Here is an 18,362-nt window from a genome sequence, read left to right as displayed (position 1 = left end):
CAGATAGATAGATAGATAGATAGATAGATAGATAGATAGATAGATAGATAGATAGATAGATAGATAGATAGAAAAAAATCATTTTAAAGCATTTTAACATAAGGCTGCAAAAGATGAAAAATGTATAATTTGTATCTTCAGTTTGTAGTTAATATAGGTACATTTCTAAATGCCCCACAGTCTGGTTAAAATGTCACCATAACTTAAAGTGTCTTCACCTGTCATGCAGATGAGGTAATGTCCATGGATCAGCGTCTCCTGAAGATTATTCTAGAAAACCACATTGTGAAACTTAAGGTTTCTCTGAGTGACCTCTACAGCGGCCAGCTTCTCGAAACCCTGGGAGGAAAACTCCTCCGAGTCTTCATTTATCGCACGGTGAGAGAGAAAGACTTAGAGAAAGAGAATTAGTGAAAGACTGAGGACCTGCAAACAATTATTGTGTAAACTCCATGAGTGAAAACAAGCACTTTTTAAATGTTTACTGTGCAGGCAGTTAAATGTTATACTCTTTTTTTTATTTTCTTCAGTTCACAGACCTTAAAGCTGTCCTTGTCTAACTATGTTGTATTAGTGTCCAAGGCACAGCTATCATTTTATTCTCTTTTTTATGTGTGTGTTTTAGGCTGTGTGTATTGAGAACGCATGTATGGTCAGAGGCAGCAAAGAGGGCAGTAACGGAGTCCTTCATCTCATGCGATCACTGATCCAGCCATCCGAGACAACAATCTATGAGCTGCTCTTGAAAGACGGACGCTTCAAGTGAGATTATCATCATGACTTCACATGATTACTATTAAGTGTTTTATTATCTAAACTGTAAAAAAGTTAATTTATTAAATACAGTGAAAAAATAATTATAATTTAACAGGACACTGTCTGCATGTAATTAAAATCATTACAATTAACATTCAAATAATTAAAATAAAATATATAATGTTTTTCAAAAAGCATTTTAAAATACTATAATGTAAAATAAAATTATATTAAAATATTGCATAAATAATTCATAGACTGGCTGAATTATTCCAGAATCTTCCTGTCTCTGATGGAGAGTGCTGGACTGACAGATCTACTGAAGCAGGAGGGATCATACACACTCTTTGCTCCTGTAGATGCTGCCTTTGGCACCCTGACAGAGGAAGACATCACTCTTCTGAAAAGTAAACCTTTTGTTCTCTATTTTTTTTTAGATGATGTCCAACTTTTGCTAGGTCTGTTTCCTCACAGTGACATTATGACTATTCTGTTATCCAGGCGACATCAACACCCTCAGGGTAATCCTGCTCTACCACTTTAGCAATGGCGTCTTTATTAATGGAGGCTTGGAGGGTGGAGTGACTAATCTTCTCAAGACCATTCAGGGCCACAACCTTCAAGTGCTGTCTGTAAGTACACTGGGATTGTTATTTTAAGATCTTTTATCGGTCAGGTTTTTAGGCACTAACCACAAACCAACTTTATCTGATTAAACACTGTAATTAGTGAAAATGTAGAAATTTCCTCAAATGTTGGCTTTATCCCAACAGTGATTATGATAAAGATGTCCCATAATTAACTTTTCCAGTTACAAGATTAATGTATAAAGGCCTTTGCACACTCCATAATAAAACTCTAGACTCTGAAAGAATGACTTTTAAATTTGAGCCAATACTAATATTTTGGTTGTACAAGAGAGGAAGGACCTGACATGCTGTTATCGTCAGACAATGCAATTAGACGCAGCACACATTTCCTGTGTCTGTTCTCAAAAAATTCCATGAACCAAATCCAGACCATTCACGTAAATCCTACCAGGAAACGTACCAGCAGGTTAACATTGAGTATGAAGCTGTCTTGATTATAAAAAAACATACATCATCTCATCCTAATTAGGGCTAAGAACATTTCTCTTTTTGTGTTTGTGTATAGCTGAAGGTCTATGACATAGGGCATTTTTGTGTGTGTATTTGGAGCATTGCTACAGCGGTAACATCATAACTTCCAGACAGTTTACTGCATCAATCAAACACAGCTCAAATCTCAGAAACGCCTCTACCCTCAACTCCCTCTAAAAACAAGAACAATAGGTCTCCTAATGTCCAGATACTTCCTTTGCTGAAAACAGATATCAGCACTGTAAATGTAAATGTACTTTATACGCAGATATCTTACAAACAGAGCCAAAACAAGGAAATGACCTCTTAATAAGATGTCCTCTTAATAAGTTATATTTGTCTGTATGTTTCAAAGGGTTTTATAAAATCATCCCACTTAGGCTTGAAAAAAATCTTTGAGAACAACATTAATTATTTAAATTTTTTTTGTATTTATAATTTTTCTGTACATTTTATGTCTTTTATATATATATATATATATATATATATATATATAATTTCCTCATTTAATTTACTTATAACAAAAGTAATTTAATGATTAACACCATCTTATTCTCAGGTTAACAACTCCATCCATGTAAATTCAGTGGAGGTTCCAGATTTTGATCTTATGGCATCCAATGGAGTGGTTCATGTAGTGAAGACCATATTATATCCTCAAGGTGAATTATTAACAGCAATGAGCATGGACTATATGTGAATATATGTTTAAAATGTCATTATTTGAAGGGACGTTTACCATCAAAATCAATTGCATAGATGGTCTTTATCTTCAATATACCTGGTTTTTCCCCTTTTATATAACTGTACAATTCCTGAGCCATAAGACACAGTCCCCTAGAGCTTAATAAAGAATTTTACTGCATTTCACAGATCTGCCAGTTGGCCGTGAAGACATATTGATTCTGCTGAGGAGACTCATCAAATACATGCAGCTGAAGGTACAGCAGAACACACATCATATCTGAACACTGACTCGCATTATATAACATCCATTACAGTTCAGTACATCACCGAACAAACACACATACCAGTTTTATCAGTTTGTTCTATTTTTTGCTTTGGTTTGTGTGTAGTTTGTATCTGGATACACCTATCGTGAGATTCCACTTACATTTATCAGTAAGTTCAATTTCATCCCCCATTTCTCTTTTTATGTTCCACATAACATAATAACATTATCAACGGCATATGGATTACATTGGACATGCTTTTTATTAATGAATATTGTGTTTCGCCTTGCAGAGAGGACTATAACAACACATGTCATTGAGAAAGGTATACATTATTTTCTCATCCACTTACTCCTTTTCTACATCTATAAGCATTTATTCAGTTTTTGCAGTTTTTCAATCTGCAATACTGAGCTGAGCTCTAATTGTGTATTTACTCAATCATTATCCAATACAACAAGCCCGAACTTTGCCTCAGCTGCATTTCAAGAAAACCGATTCTTCATAGAGTCCCAGAGAAGAGAGAGCACATGTTATTCTGTTAGCTGGAACCAGCACTGGCATCTCCTCTGGCAGTCGCTGGACAGATACAGCCGATAAAAAGGCATTAGAGACAGAGGATTTTGCCTCAGACCATGGCAGGAGACCTATGTGTTGGGTAGGAGTGAATGTCAAAGTTCAGTATGGTAAAATTGAAATGGAATTTATGTAAATTGATGTTATTGGAAACTTGGCTTCAAATGTGTATTTGAGAAGGTAAAAACTGATTAAAGCTTAGGTAATGGCAGTATTTTTGAGAGTTACGACTTAAAGCAGAGCTTTGGATCTCAAACTACAGTAGCAGGCATTCACTGGCTACCTTTCATCAAATTAAACTCCTACAATTTTGTAGAGCTAATATGTGTAATTGCCAGAGCCCAACATTGGTTCATCCAATACTTAAAATTTATAGTATAGAATATCAAAATACTGACAATAGCTAAAACTGTGAATCCTTTTATGTAACTTTATAATCATAGGACTTGATAAATCGGATCTAGAATTGGCAGAAGCTTTGCGAGGGTACACTGTAAAAGACCCAATCCCATAGCGGGACTCTTATTTATTAGTAAATGATAGACCAACTTTTTCCATGAAAGATCTTTTTAATGACAAAGTTAGTTCTAAATGAAATACAGATGGGACTAATGAAAGTCAGATCATTTGGAGTCTTTGTACGGCTGAAAGTTGATGTTACAGTGTAACATTTGCATGTGTCATTTATTTACTGATCTGTGTGTCACAATGGTTCCAATCTGTCTTTAAAACCACACAGAGTAGAATCAATATCATGTCAAAGTAAATGGGTCAACTGTTGATTAAATGTTGATTGTGTCAAACGTGTATATTATACTGTATGTACAAACATTCAAAAGTTTGAGGATATTTTTTAAAGATACGAATACTTAATATTCATCAGGTACAGATTAAAATGATAAAAAACACAGCAATGACATTAATAATGTTAGAAAAGGTTAGTATTTCAGATAAATGCTGCTCTTTTGAACTTTCTTTCGATATCAAGGAAAATCACAGTTTCCACACAAATATTAAGCAGCACAACTGTTTTAATTATTAGCATTTCAGCACCTATGAACTAAACAAAAATGATTTAATTGCGATTGCTTACTTCTTCGATCCCTAATTTGGGTTATTGTCTGCAATGTAGTTTTATTTTGTACAGTTGTTTCTTATATACAGTCTGTTCACACTGTTTGAATTCCATCATAAAACACAAAGTACCATTTGAGCTGAGCCTGCAATCAAAAACCTTATGATCCTGATCCACAGACAGTTCTTCCATGTGCACTATGTCTTAGCTCATCTTTGGCAGATTATACAAATTTATGTTTTATGAATCCAGCAGTAACACGAAACGTGACCCCCGTTGCAGTGTCTAGAAAGAAAGGCCGGCCTGGTGTTCATTAACAGCTCTGACAGTGCCAGTGATTATTAATAATTGGCTTAGACCTCCATTCTCATCTTTGATTTACTTGTGGTTCATATCAGTAAAAGCAGCAAGGAAAAATGGCTAAATGGATTCAAAAACATTGGAAACAAAACTAACTTTAATTTAATCAGCATAATGGTATCTAAAAAGACAGTCATGCTTTATGCCAAGAAAAGAAAAATGTCTCTAAATAATTTGTTTTTCACAAGTACTGAGAAGATTTTGGGAAATATCATGGTCTTGACATGCCACCTGATGGGATCTCTACCTTTCCCTCAGGTCCCAATGTCAAGGTGGTGATTGGTGAACCAAGCGTCACCAAAGTTAGACGTGTGATCAAAGGAGAATCAATCGTCACCAAAGTTACACAAGTGATTGAAGAAGATCCGAACGTCACCAAAGTCAGACGAGTGATTGGAGGAGAACCAAGCATCACTGAAGTTACACAAGTGATTGAAGAAGATCCAAGTGTCACCAAAGTTAGACGAGTGATTGAAGAAGATCCGAGCGTCACCAAAGTTAGACGAGTGATTGAAGAAGATCCGAGCGTCACCAAAGTTAGACGAGTGATTGAAGAAGATCCGGGCGTCACCAAAGTTAGACGAGTGATTGAAGAAGATCTGAGCGTCACCAAAGTTAGACGAGTGATTGAAGAAGATCCGAGTGTCACCAAAGTTAGACGAGTGATTGAAGAAGATCCGAGCATCACCAAAGTTAGACGAGTGATTGAAGAAGATCCAAGCGTCACCAAAGTTAGACGAGTGATTGAAGAAGATCCGAACGTCACCAAAGTTACACGAGTGATTGAAGAAGATCCAAACGTCCAAATTACACGAGTAACTAACGGAGATCCAAGCATCACCATAATTAAAGAAGTGGTTGGAGGAGAACCAGGCATCACCAAAATTAGACGAGTTGATGAAGGGAAGCCGTCTGTTACAAAGGTCACAAGGCTCACTGAAAGTATGTCCAAACTTATTCAAACTCATCTGCTTCATGGATGGCCTGAGAGTGTTTCTTCATTGCAACAGATTTGAAGAAATTTAGCATTAGATCACTTGCTCAACAATGGGTCTTCTACATGTACATGGGTGCCATCAAAATGAGAGTCAAAACCGTTTTGTGATAAAAAAAAATCACAAAGAAAATCCACAAGTAATCCACATTACTTGATAACAGTCCAAGACAGTTGTAAACTGGTTGATTTTGATATAAAAGGACAACAGAGGATGGACTTTTTCACTGGAGGATTATTATATAGCACCTTTATGGATTATGGACAGGTATTTTGGACAGAAGTGACGGAAGTTAAAACTTCTTAATGATAGATTTGTTTCTTACAATCACACAGCTTTCACTTCACAAGACATGAATTGATGGACTGGAGTCATGTGGATTACTTGTGGATTATTGTGATGTTTTTATCAGCTGTTTGAACTCTTATTCCGAAGGCGCCCATTCACTGCAGAGGATCCATTGGTGAGCAAGTGATTTTGTCATTGTTGGACGAACTATTCCTTTAAGTAGCATCGTTAATTTGAAAATAACAAACCACTGTTTTTTTTGTAACTTTTTTTTTTTGCTCAGCTCACAGTGCCTCATCTGATGGTGAAATTGACGCTGAGGGAGAAATCAAGAGAATCATGGGCGAAGGTCATTAATTTTAACAGCTTTATTTGATTGTGTAGGCTCGTAGTTACGTTGTATAGTACATTAGGGTTAAAATGTCCAGTTGGTTTTATCAAACATTTGAAAACTGATTCTTGTGCAGCAAGAACTGGATTAAAAAAAGAGACACAAAAAGTTTGTTCTCAAAAGAAAATAGACAAGTTACCAATACTTTAACAGTTTAGTTTGTTTCAGAATGGCTGTAAACAAAGTAGTTTTTGATATTCTGTCTGATAAAACATTAAAACATTGTGTGTCCATGTGTTGTAGATGTAACCAAGGTGCACAGGTTTCAGCATGGTGACGTAGACATCCTCCAGGACGAAGATATCAAACAAATCACTGATGCGATCACTCAGGGAGGTTAGTCCAAGAGAGTTGTGTATGAGTTATAGTTGACATATTAGTAATAAATGGCTATATTTAAGCCTCAGTGTTGCTGAAATGATAAAAGTTGCCCTTTCTCTGACATTAACTGCATTGTAGACTCTTTTTAGTGTTATTTTAATATCATTTATATATTAGTAAAGTATTTTTTAAATGTTAAATTCAATTGAATTTGGTTTAAGTTTTAGTGATTTTGTTATGTGCTTTTCTATTTTAGTTTAGCTTTTCTAATTGAAGTTTCATCTAATTCATTTGTAGTTTATTTGATTTCAGCTTTATTTCAGTTAATGAAAAAAACATTTTCAATTGGATACAATTTGTGTATGTATATAATTGTATATAAAGGGTGATCAAACTCAATGACACTGAATCGGTGAGCCATTTACATTTGAAAAAAGAGACTGTTCTTAAATCTTCCCCTTTAGCACAACTTCTTCAGATATGTCTTTCTCTTCTGCCAAACACAAACACCCATAATCCTTGGCATATGCAATAATCATGTTCTTTCCCGTATTGTTTTTTTTTTTATGCCTCTGAATCAATGTGATTTATGATTTTGAAGGGCTTTGGGATCTGTAAGACTATTTTGTAGCTTCCTAAAGAGCTTGACATTTTTATTGAGAGCAGCTGTGAACGCGGTGGTTCGTCCTCGTTTAGTATTGTTTAATGTTCGTTTATCTGTCTAATTTTATGCCCATGGATTACAATCTCTAGTTACGTAACAGAATAAAGCCCCGTTGGTTTTCCCATGGCTCATACACATGGCTCTACTCCAGATGTTCTTGATTTAACTCCATACTCTATGGTTTTGATTCATTCTTGGCAAGATCGCACTTATGATTCAGCTAAAAGAAAGAATCAGTTTTAGAACCTTTAAGCAGTACAGCTAAAGTAAGATTAAGGCTTTCATTATTGACTATTACTCACTGATTTGGCTCATGGTTAGTCTGACTTTCACCCAGAGGTTTGTGCATCCATTGTTCTCATGTCTTCTTGTTCTCAAAGGTGGACCAGGGATCACCACCATAACTAGAGTAATCAAACCAGGGGTCCAGGTTGTTGAAAGTAAGGCCTAATAAATCAAATGATGATATGATGTAAGTTACGTTTTGCTCAGATGTTTGTGTCATTGACTTCTGTTTTTGCTTGAAGCTGAACCAGGGCTCACCACATTTACTAGAGTAATTAAGAAAGACCCTCAGATCATTAAAGGTGAGACACAATATATCAAACAGTGGTAAGATGCAGTTTAAATTTTCAAACCAAATCAAATATTCATCTTTTTGTATTCAAAGGTGCACCCGATGGGGAAACTACTGTTACCAGGGTAGTTCGACCAGAACCGCAGATAATTGAAGGCAAGAAATTATATTACACTTCTGATATTACAGATTTTAGTGTTTCATTTTAGTGTTTATAGACTGAAAAACCTATATATATATATATATATATATATATATATATACATTTTTATATGGACAAAAGACAAATTGAATTTATTTGGGTAAATACAGCATAGTTTACAATATTATATACATTTAAACTCGTTCAACATGCATTTTAGAAATAAAAAAGTAACATTTTAATTAAAGTGTATTCAAACGTTCTCTGTAATCCCTTTTACTGAAATAGTGCTAATTCTCTGAGCCGGTGAAGGGCTGCTGTTCGCGGGGGAACTGCGAACTTCAGACCGCGGCCCGCGTTTCACTCGTAGCTGAAAGATGCCGTGACTGACTCCATAACCTGCCCATAAACAAACAGTACTGACATTAGAGAACATGTTTTAACATCAAATTAAATTAAAGTCAGTATTATAACGAATAAAATCCATTTATGTTATGCAAGGCAAAAGGCGTTTCTATCGTGCGAAACGACCGCTGCTGACGCAACTGACTGACATCTCGTCCTTATGTTGCATTGTGTAAAATAATATAATTTACAGGTCAGTAAAGACTTTATAAATGAAATAAACTGTATACAAACCTTTATTTCGCTGAAGAAGTGCCCCAAATCGGCGGCGGTGCTGAGAACCACTCTCTTCTGTAGGACGCAAAAAGCCAGCGCTCTGACTGTAACTCTGGGTTGTTTCTTCGGAGACAGGCTCAACCCAGCGGTTGGGTAGAAAAAATAACCCAGCATTAAAAATGACCCAGCAACTTAGTTACAGAAAAACTACCCAGCACCTGAGTAAAAAAATATTAAAAATAACCCAATAAATTGACCCAACAGGCTGAACCCAGCATTTGGGTTAAAAAAATAAACCAGCATTTTTTAGTGTAGTAACTGGCTTCAGTTACATTAATTATAATTATAAAAATCATAGTATCTGATTTAATATTATATATAATATGCATACATGATGAATTATTATTATTTATTATTCTTTTAGGACCAGATTTTTCAAAGATTGTATCTTTCAAGGACACTCCAGACCTCCTTGAAACAGAATCAGAGAGAATCACCAGAATCATCAAGGGTTAGTGATTTCACAACTGTGTGAATAATATGAGGACGGATCTAATGCCCAAGGTTTAATTGAATTATTTTTCTCCTCAGAGGGCCATTCTAACAAACAAGCTGCTATCAGACAACCACAAGGTATGTGTTTCAGCTTTTTTTTTTGCTATTTTTATATCAATTAAGACACTTACAGTACAGATTTTAGTACAGCGTCTTTTTGTTCTAATACCCAATTTTACCATAATCCATACCTTCATAATACAAAGAGGAAAATGAACCATACATTTCTAGAACAGCTTTGTTTATATGTGTGTGTTTGTGGACTAAAACGCAGGATCACGGCGGAGACTGAGACTGGTCAGGCATAACTCCAGACCCAGACAGTGAGATGAATGAGGCTCACTCTACCTGAAGATCCAGCTAAAGTGAAAGTGTTGTAGAACAGTGTGTTTGCCCAGCAAATACACTGTTACTTCAAACCGCATTGAATGTTTACACATTACAAACCAATGCAGTAATATCTTGGATCTATGTGGCACACACCCCACTTCAACTCAGATAAGGGTTACTTGAAATGGTGGTGGTTATAAAGAGAGACATTGGTCATTTTTGTTTGTTTGTTTTTTAAGCTGCTTATATTGTTTCTTTGAATATATATATACTGTATGAGCCTGTTATTGAGCTTGTCGTGCACATGATATTTTGTGGTGCTTGCATTCAGAGACATGAATGCGTTTTTATCTGTAAGGATCAGCAAATCTTCGGCTGTTGAGTTTACTTTAAATTATGCGGCTTGTAACTTTCCATCTGTTTGAATTTTCTGTTCATTTTTTATGAATTTGTTCACATCTACATTTTTTTATTTCTTCTTTCTTTTTAAATAGGCCTTTTTAATCATACAGAAATTCAAATCATCACATTGAAATAAGCCTCAATGGAGTTAAAAAAATAAAATTAAATATTTTCTGTTTATACCTCTACTTGTGATTTTACTGTTTATCTCCAAAAAACTGTGACCTGTCTGTTCATTTTTTAATCTGCGGTGCAGCTATTTCAGTTGATGAATCATATAGATATTGAACAACAGTATGAACTGTGCTGAGACATTGCACTGTGACTTTTAGGCTCATCATTAGCAATCATTCTCATCATATAATTCATGAATATGATGGCAGTGACTGCTAATGATGAGCTTAATGATAATAGGCATCACCAATCATTTGTATCCAAGAACAAAGTCACTTTTGAAGTGACTGATTCTCAGTCTCCACACATTCTGCTGTCAATTTGCTATTCATCTTGACTTTAGTACGAGCTAACAACGTTAATCCCTTTATGTTCTTGTTTCCAGATAAATAGCATGTCAAAAATTACATGAAGTGAATGCAAAAACTAACAATGTAGAGTTAAAGAAACACATATGTTGACATAGGGGATTTTGTAGCAGCATGCATGCCTTTACATAAAGACATATGGATGTCTTTATGCCTGAAAAAAATAAAGCTTTGCTCCTTAATAAAAACAATCCGAAGCCCCAGACTTCATTGGTAGGATAACCTTGTCAAGTCTGGCAAATTGTTTTAGATAGCATATACACTCTTTAAACTGAATGTGACACACTATCATCCAGTTTAAAGCGGTCCATTATTTACACTGGTGTGAAAGCTGCTAAAAAACACTAAATACTGATTCAATTTATCCACTTAAAGTAAAATCAAAAATAAACATTGCTGTTACTATAAATAAATGTTAATAGGAAATAAAAATAAAAACCTTAATATAGTGCATCAGTTTACCAAAACTGAAATGAAAAATTTATTTAAAAAAATAACTTATAAAAATGACAAAAACACAACAACATTTCTAAACCTTTAACTAAAATTAAAATGGAAAATATAAAAATAAAAAATTAATTCCAAATATTCATAAAACCTATGCATATCTTAATGATACTAAAATAACAATTATAAATAAATAAAATAATTTAATTATAGCAATTAATCCTTACTTTGTTCTCATACATTTTGCAAACATCCAAAGAACCTTTTCATTCTACAGCAATATTAGTGAAAAGATCTGTGAGCAATGAACATCTCTGTGACTTTAATCTACTAATGTAGCATTAATATTATAAGTTAATATTTACGTTATGGAACAGCAAGTAAATCAGCAAGAATATCTTGCATTTAAAGACCGATATTTTTCAAAGATCATACAATCTCAACACTATCTCATGACCAATTCTTACGTATTTTACGAGGTGGCTAATTTGTATGAATTCGTACGACCTCACTTGTATGATTTTGTACGATTTGTCTAGACCCCAGTGATAGGTTTAGTGGCGGGATTAGGTGTAGGTCATTCCTACAAATTCATACGAATTGTGCAACTCGTAAAATACGAGTGAAGTCGTACGAATTCATACGAATTAGCCACCTACACATCTGCTACAGAGAATGTCTTGTGTATTGTGGCTGAACTTGCAGGTTCACATATGTGTTCTATTATTCTCCGTGTGTGCTCTTGCATGGGGACATTTCTGCACAGCGAACATCATTTCTCATGTTTGGAGAGATAACCGAGGGAAAATTTGCTTGAGTATCTACACAATACAAGAGTTACAGTCCAGAATCCAATCTGATTTGGAAAATCTTATAAAACAGTCCGTTACGAATGGAACTGCAAAAAGAACGACTGTTTCTGAACAGGATTTTTCAAAGCCACTCCCCCTGCTTGCCATTGGTCTAAAAACATGTAGCCCCACCCCAGACTCACACCATTGGTAGAGTTAGTGTTGCTGAGCCAGACTGGTCAGAATATATTTTTTTAATTATTATAAAATATAATATTACTATTAAAATATTTATTTTTATACTATACTATACTATAAAGAAAATACAATGTAAAAATAATTGTAAAAATATTATTACTCTATAAAAACAAAAACATTTACACTAGCAATAATGAGTAACCTATTACTTTTCTGTTTACTACAAATTCCTTTAATTGAGTGACATTTCTATTAATATTCTGAAAGAAACACAAAGACCACATAATATTAACTGACTTAACTTGGAAGTAATGGCAATAAAGGCAATCATAAAGCTGAGAGGCACCTCCTTCTGTGTAACAAGATGCTGTCCCTGATATCAGAGTGTTGGCATGTCTTTGACTCCAGTCATATATCTGACATAAAGTCGTCATGGCTGTAAGCATGTAGTTTTCCAGTGATTTATATTGGGAGTGAGGTGATGAGTGATATGCCTGCAGGGTTCAGGAGCTCCTTCATTAGACAGCTTCAGTATTGAGAGATGGGCTCCAACAGAGAAAGTCAAAAGTACTTCTGCTGTGCCATTGGCTAGAGAACTGAAAAAACACTGTTTTTATGGCTTTGCTGTTTGAATAGGAATTTAAGTAATAAAACAGCAGACATGATCATTAAAAATTTAATTTTATTTGAGTTTCTCACTGTCAGTTAAAATCATGGACTGTTATTTTGTCATATTTTTCAGTTCACTTCTGTTGTACTGACTATTACTGTATGCTATCTATCTATCTGTCTATCTATTTATCTATCTATCTATCTATCCATCCATCCATCCAAAATAATCCTCAATGGATCGCAAAAATAATGTTTTCAAAAAAGTTTGGCAGAACAATCCCCCGTCTTCCATAGCAACAAATAATCCCACCCCCAAATCACACTACCGGTTTTATGTTTAAATGTTAACTTGTTTAATCTATTATTCTGTTATTGGGACATAATAAAGCACAAAAAACAGCATTGTATATTGGATACAAATGGTTGATGGCTATTATCATTAAGTTTAACATTAGCATTCACTGGCATCATTATTATACAAAAACATAAACGGAACTATCACAGTGAATATTCTGGTGTGAGTTTTGGACTTGTATCGGTTGTGACAGATCCACTGGAAGAACAGGCTGTGTGTTAAGTTAAAGAAAGGATGAAAGGCTCTCAAGTGGTGCACAAAAGACTCTGCCAAAACATCCCTGCACGTGGGGATGATTGCTGTGATTAGGAGTTTTTACTAGAGCAAACGAGTCATAAAACATACTGAAGCGGCTGTGGTCTGTTTCATCATGAGGCTTCAGACCTTTCAAACAAGCAAATAACTGTACTTCTGCTTCTTGCTGTCACTGAACGTCATTATGGCCTTGAACTTTTTCTTGCTTGGAAAAAAATGCACATTACAGCCGTCACCAAGTTAGCACAAAGTGTATGGGTGAATATGGGTGTTTCTGTGTGCATTTTTATGTCCAGGGATATAAACATATTTCACCTTTTTTTGTAAGATAGATAGATAGATAGATAGATAGATATTTTTATTAAAATTATTTTAGAAATCTTATTAGAATTTCTATACATTTTTACACAAATTATGACAGAAATTAAGATTTATTTATTTTTTTCATTTTTAAAAGTCCACAAAAGACTGAAAGTGCTTATAGATAAAGAAAAACACTATATTTTTCATATATATGTTGATGCATGTACGTTGTCAAAATATCATGAAAGGAAACTCTTTCATGAGAGTTTAACAAAAGTGTTCCCAAACACTAAACCGATACCATTTTACAATGGTGGTGATTTCATATGAACCATCAGTGGGCCATAAACAGAAAAACATATCAATAAGACTGTACAAATTTATAAAAGAGGGCATTTACAAGTATTTTTGAGGATCCATGTATTCTGTGTGAACATTTTCCTCTGTATGCAAAACTTTTCAGAAATGCGAAGGATTTAGTACAGTGTTGTTGTATAAACGTACCCTAAATTTGGCAACCAATTTACCAAAATGTAAAACAGATACAAATTACCATAAAAGTATATGTTGAAACAGCATGTTGAAAATCATGCCTCATTTCTCTCTAGCAGGGCACATCAGGAAGTTTATCATGTAGTAGTAGAATGTGGAGCGAATCAATGGCTGTAAGGTCAATAACACAAATCTGTAAAACGAATGGCTCTGCAGAGTCTTACACAAAGCTGTAAAAATGACTGATGGAATGCAGCTTGCTGGCAACATGGCAGCCTTGCTGTTTGTATGCAACACCGGAGGCCAAAAGGCCCAAATTCAGGGGAAAATGTGCTCTCTTGTGACTTTCATGTCAAGAAGTGTGAAGGAACACTCTTGATGGACACTGGCTTACAGCCATACTTCACTGGAAGCTCTGTGCAAGTTCTTAGAGACTGAATTTAACAAGAAAAGAGTTGTGAAGAGGGACTTGTAACATACAACACTACATCTATGACTATCCTTGCGCAACACATGGTGGAGCAGGTTCCCCATGTAGGTGTTTATTGGAGAAACAGTTGAATCAATTCATATAATGTATTTTATTTCACATTATAAAACACGTTTATACATTTTAAAGGAGTACATGTTTAAAAATTATGATAAAATCTTGCAATTTCAATCCTGTGCATCTCCCCGGTTGGACTATAGTTGTAATCCAATATTTTAAAAGTTGTGTGAGTTGCGCCTCCTAGACAAATCGACAAATAGTTCTCACACATTAAACTCTACCGCTTTGACGATACACATGAGAGCCAATGAGGTTTGTGTGGAATTTCTTATGCTCCGCCTTCTTTCTCCTTATATGGTGTTGAACAAGTTCACAAGCACCACATGTGTAAACAAACAGATGCTTGCACACCAGATTCAAACTTTTTGTTTTATTTTTAGTTATTAAACAACTGAATTTCACACAGTGCTGTTGAATGGCTTCTGGAGACTTGGAATAATGGGACAAGACAAATGGACTATTATAGTAGTTTTATGAGCTTTTTGGACACAAATTTAATTGTAATTTTGTTATGATTTTAGCCTATGACTGAGAACTTCTTGTTCATTAGTAATTACCGTGTCTCTTGTGGGTTTGTGTTTTATTTGGAATTTTCTATTAAGCTCTTTAAGAGGCATTTTAGAAGCAGAAATATTCCAACGGAGCAGACATGAAGTTCAGCTTCACGGCTCTTAGCTCATTATTTTACAGGTCATATCTGGAATTCCTCAGCTGTGCACCATACTGAGAAAATAAATGAACTGATTTGAACTTAATTTCTATCACATTTCATGTTCAAACATTTTTGTTTGACGTTCAGACTGAGCTCTGTGTATCCAAATGGATCGGCCAACATTTTGTTTGATGAACTAAAACAATGTTTGTGCCTGTAAGAGGCTGCAGTTATTTAATGCACCTGAATAAATGAATGATTTGCATTTTTCATTTTTGAAATGTATAACCTGCAAACCAATTCTATTTTTCTGTGGTGGACAACAAGCAGGAGATGTGAATTCATTTGTCACCTATCATAACTGGCTCTTAGGAAAATCTGATGAAACATGATATGTGAGAGATGAGACCATTTAAATTGTTTCATTTTACTCATAAGAACAGGAGTGACCTTGAGTTTAGAGCAGGCCTGCAGCTGTGCTTTTATACTTTTCTTCTGAAACAGAGAGAGAGAGTAAAAGAACATACGCCTGAAAGAATCAGATTTTATATTAGTCCCAGTGTCATCTCTCTATAAACCAAAAGGTGTTTCATGGCATGTTTACTCAAAAATTAAATCATTTACTCACTCGATTGTCCCAAAACTGTACAAAACAAAATATTTTCAATGTAATTTTTAAAGTGCTTTATTGTCCATACAATTGAAGTCAGTAAGGTCCAAAATTATTTTGAACCCCATCGACTTTCATTGTAAGACAAAAGGATTCTTCAAAATATCTTATTTTGTTGTGTTCCACAGAAGACACTGTCATACAGGTTTAAAATGGTGTTAGGGTGTGTAAATGATGACAGAATTTCTCATTTTGAGCAACTTTCCCTTTAAAATGACTCACAACAATAGAGTGCCATAATGATCTCATTCCTTTTCATGACATTTGGAGAGAAGAATCATTTGTTAGATTGCCTTTTACCTCAAATCACTTTAGCGCAGTTCTTCTGAACTCAGGATCCCAAAACTCCTAAAATTACAAACCTTCAAATATGGAGCCATAAAGAAACGAGGCCTTAAAATGTAATGTCTAGGTTTGTGATTATTACCACTGCTCAAGTTCTGAAAGGCTGTACTAACTTTTTATGATTTCAACTGCAGTTTCACCCTGGCATGTTAAAAGATTCTTTGTATAAACATGCTTGACGTGTTTTAAAACTACATCCATGCACCTACAAACACGCAAGCATGCGTGACCTTGTCATCTCACAAAGAAAAAAGACCAGATGACATGCATGTATCTTCAGGGTGCTTTTTCAGGACATATGATAAACTATCAAGAACGTCACACCCAACAAATAAATCTTTTATGTGAGGCGAAAAGAAAAAGGACATGCTTTGATTTGCAAAACTAGTCACAGGCAGCTGTGTTTATGATGCTCGCATCCTTCATAAGGTTATAGAATCAAACATAACAAATAAAAGAACATCTATAAACATGTACAGACTTATTTATTGCCTATTAACCAGAGAATGCTTTGGCTTCAGTGTTATTGTGCATTTAATAGCAAGGATAATGGATGACATACAATAGAATGTATCCATGTTGTCCATTATGTAGTACTTTTTGGGATGAAATAGAATCAGAATTGCACTCAGTTCACAGGAAGTGACAGTGTCTCCAAACAATCACAACACAAACTGTGATGTAAACACATATGGATTCGTAATTTAACCTTGGCACAGTCCATATTTTGGTGACCATTTGGCAGCAAACCATGTGTATTTAAGTGTAATTCACTGAAACTTTTAGTCATAATTACCTTAAACAAAGGGCCAAAAATCTATCTTAGGACTGAGGATTTTTGTATGGCACAAAACATGAATGTTTCCTTCACAAATGAAACAGCAGGAGACAGTGCTATTAGCTAACAAGCTAATGCTGCCAAAAGGGTCAGTTTCAATTAATGCACATAAATATGCAAGCCCTGTAAGTCTGACTAGATTTTAACATCTAAAGGGTTCGCCAAACCTCTGGGTATAGTACAGTTTAAAGTGAATTGGAGAACAGATGTTCAGAGCTGCTCCAGTGTTCATACATATAAAATAGTACCTTTATTTGTTATTTGTCTTGCCTGCAACCCAACTGTATAAATGGCTCAAATGTAAGTATTTGAGAGTTAAATTCATACAGTTGGGTTTAAAATGCTTCGATTTTGCATGTTTTTAATTTTATTAACACCATAAAGTGAGTGAAACATTTCAGAATTTTTTTTGTCTTTTGCAGTAATGACAGCAGAACTCAAGCTTCAGGACCTTTTTATATTATTCAACTTATTCTTGTATTTGCATGCTTTGTCTCTTTTGGACATGGTCATCCTGCAAGGGTCAGTTTTTAATGTCCCCTACTGTGGAACTGGCTTTTTCCTGTTAAGCAAAAATGTGTTCCCCTGCCAACTGCTGACATAAAGACTGTCTTAAATTATGGTAAGCAAATTATGCCTTTTATTAAATCACAATTCTGCCAATTTTGTCAAGATTAACAACCTTGCCAAAAGGCAACATTGCGTGTATACGTCATTGATAAGGCAATCCCATAAGGATTAAGAAGCTCAGATTGATCTAATGTATAATTTATATGTTTCTCAAGTCCTAAGTCTGGTTGAGGCTGGTGCACATTTGTCTATGAAGAGCATTTCAAATAAATGAGTTACAAAGTAAACAATAGGTTTTACTGTTGTTTTTAAGTTTGTCATCGAATTCTGTTACCACAGATCTAACATCTCTAGAAATACTTCACAACCACCAAAATATGAAGATAAAAACAACACAGATGGGGTGATGTTAACATTTGTTCTGTTATGCTTGGACCATATTTGGCTGTCAACCTCCAAAACAATATGAAAGTGTTTCAGATGTGGCGTAGAAACCACTGTTGCTTTAGCCTGAATGCCTCTTCAGTTGGCATAAATGCACCTGATGGAATCGCTCCTTCCTTTTGTTTTTTTTTATTTTGACTTGCAGCCACTTTTTACAACACTGTAAGTGGA

General features: G+C 34.9%; 1 protein-coding gene across 2 annotated transcripts in view; it reads left to right on the top strand.

Moving 5' to 3' along the window:
- Window positions 1-14,121, top strand: part of LOC107693921 (periostin-like) — a 26,227-nt gene extending 12,106 nt beyond the window's left edge. The window contains exons 10-27 of one of the 2 annotated variants that reach the window (XM_016493467.1): window positions 230-378; window positions 626-762; window positions 1,033-1,163; window positions 1,258-1,388; window positions 2,437-2,539; window positions 2,751-2,818; window positions 2,954-2,999; window positions 3,123-3,155; window positions 5,100-5,783; window positions 6,408-6,473; window positions 6,759-6,851; window positions 7,881-7,940; window positions 8,028-8,087; window positions 8,171-8,233; window positions 9,265-9,351; window positions 9,432-9,473; window positions 9,670-9,766; window positions 14,111-14,121. In XM_016493467.1, coding sequence (XP_016348953.1) covers window positions 230-378; window positions 626-762; window positions 1,033-1,163; window positions 1,258-1,388; window positions 2,437-2,539; window positions 2,751-2,818; window positions 2,954-2,999; window positions 3,123-3,155; window positions 5,100-5,783; window positions 6,408-6,473; window positions 6,759-6,851; window positions 7,881-7,940; window positions 8,028-8,087; window positions 8,171-8,233; window positions 9,265-9,351; window positions 9,432-9,473; window positions 9,670-9,722 — 2,006 coding nt within the window. In that variant the 3' untranslated portion in view covers window positions 9,723-9,766; window positions 14,111-14,121. Of the gene's footprint in view, window positions 1-229; window positions 379-625; window positions 763-1,032; window positions 1,164-1,257; window positions 1,389-2,436; window positions 2,540-2,750; window positions 2,819-2,953; window positions 3,000-3,122; window positions 3,156-5,099; window positions 5,784-6,407; window positions 6,474-6,758; window positions 6,852-7,880; window positions 7,941-8,027; window positions 8,088-8,170; window positions 8,234-9,264; window positions 9,352-9,431; window positions 9,474-9,669; window positions 10,131-14,110 lie in introns of those variants that run through there. The other variant, XM_016493466.1, reaches the window with a different exon arrangement.
- The last annotated feature ends 4,241 nt before the right edge of the window (window positions 14,122-18,362 follow it).

This window comes from Sinocyclocheilus anshuiensis, unplaced genomic scaffold (assembly GCF_001515605.1).
Source record: "Sinocyclocheilus anshuiensis isolate Anshui unplaced genomic scaffold, SAMN03320099.WGS_v1.1 scaffold694, whole genome shotgun sequence".
Lineage (NCBI taxonomy): Eukaryota > Metazoa > Chordata > Actinopteri > Cypriniformes > Cyprinidae > Sinocyclocheilus > Sinocyclocheilus anshuiensis.
Note: the sequence above shows the minus strand (reverse complement) of the source record. Positions and strands in the feature narration are given on the sequence as shown.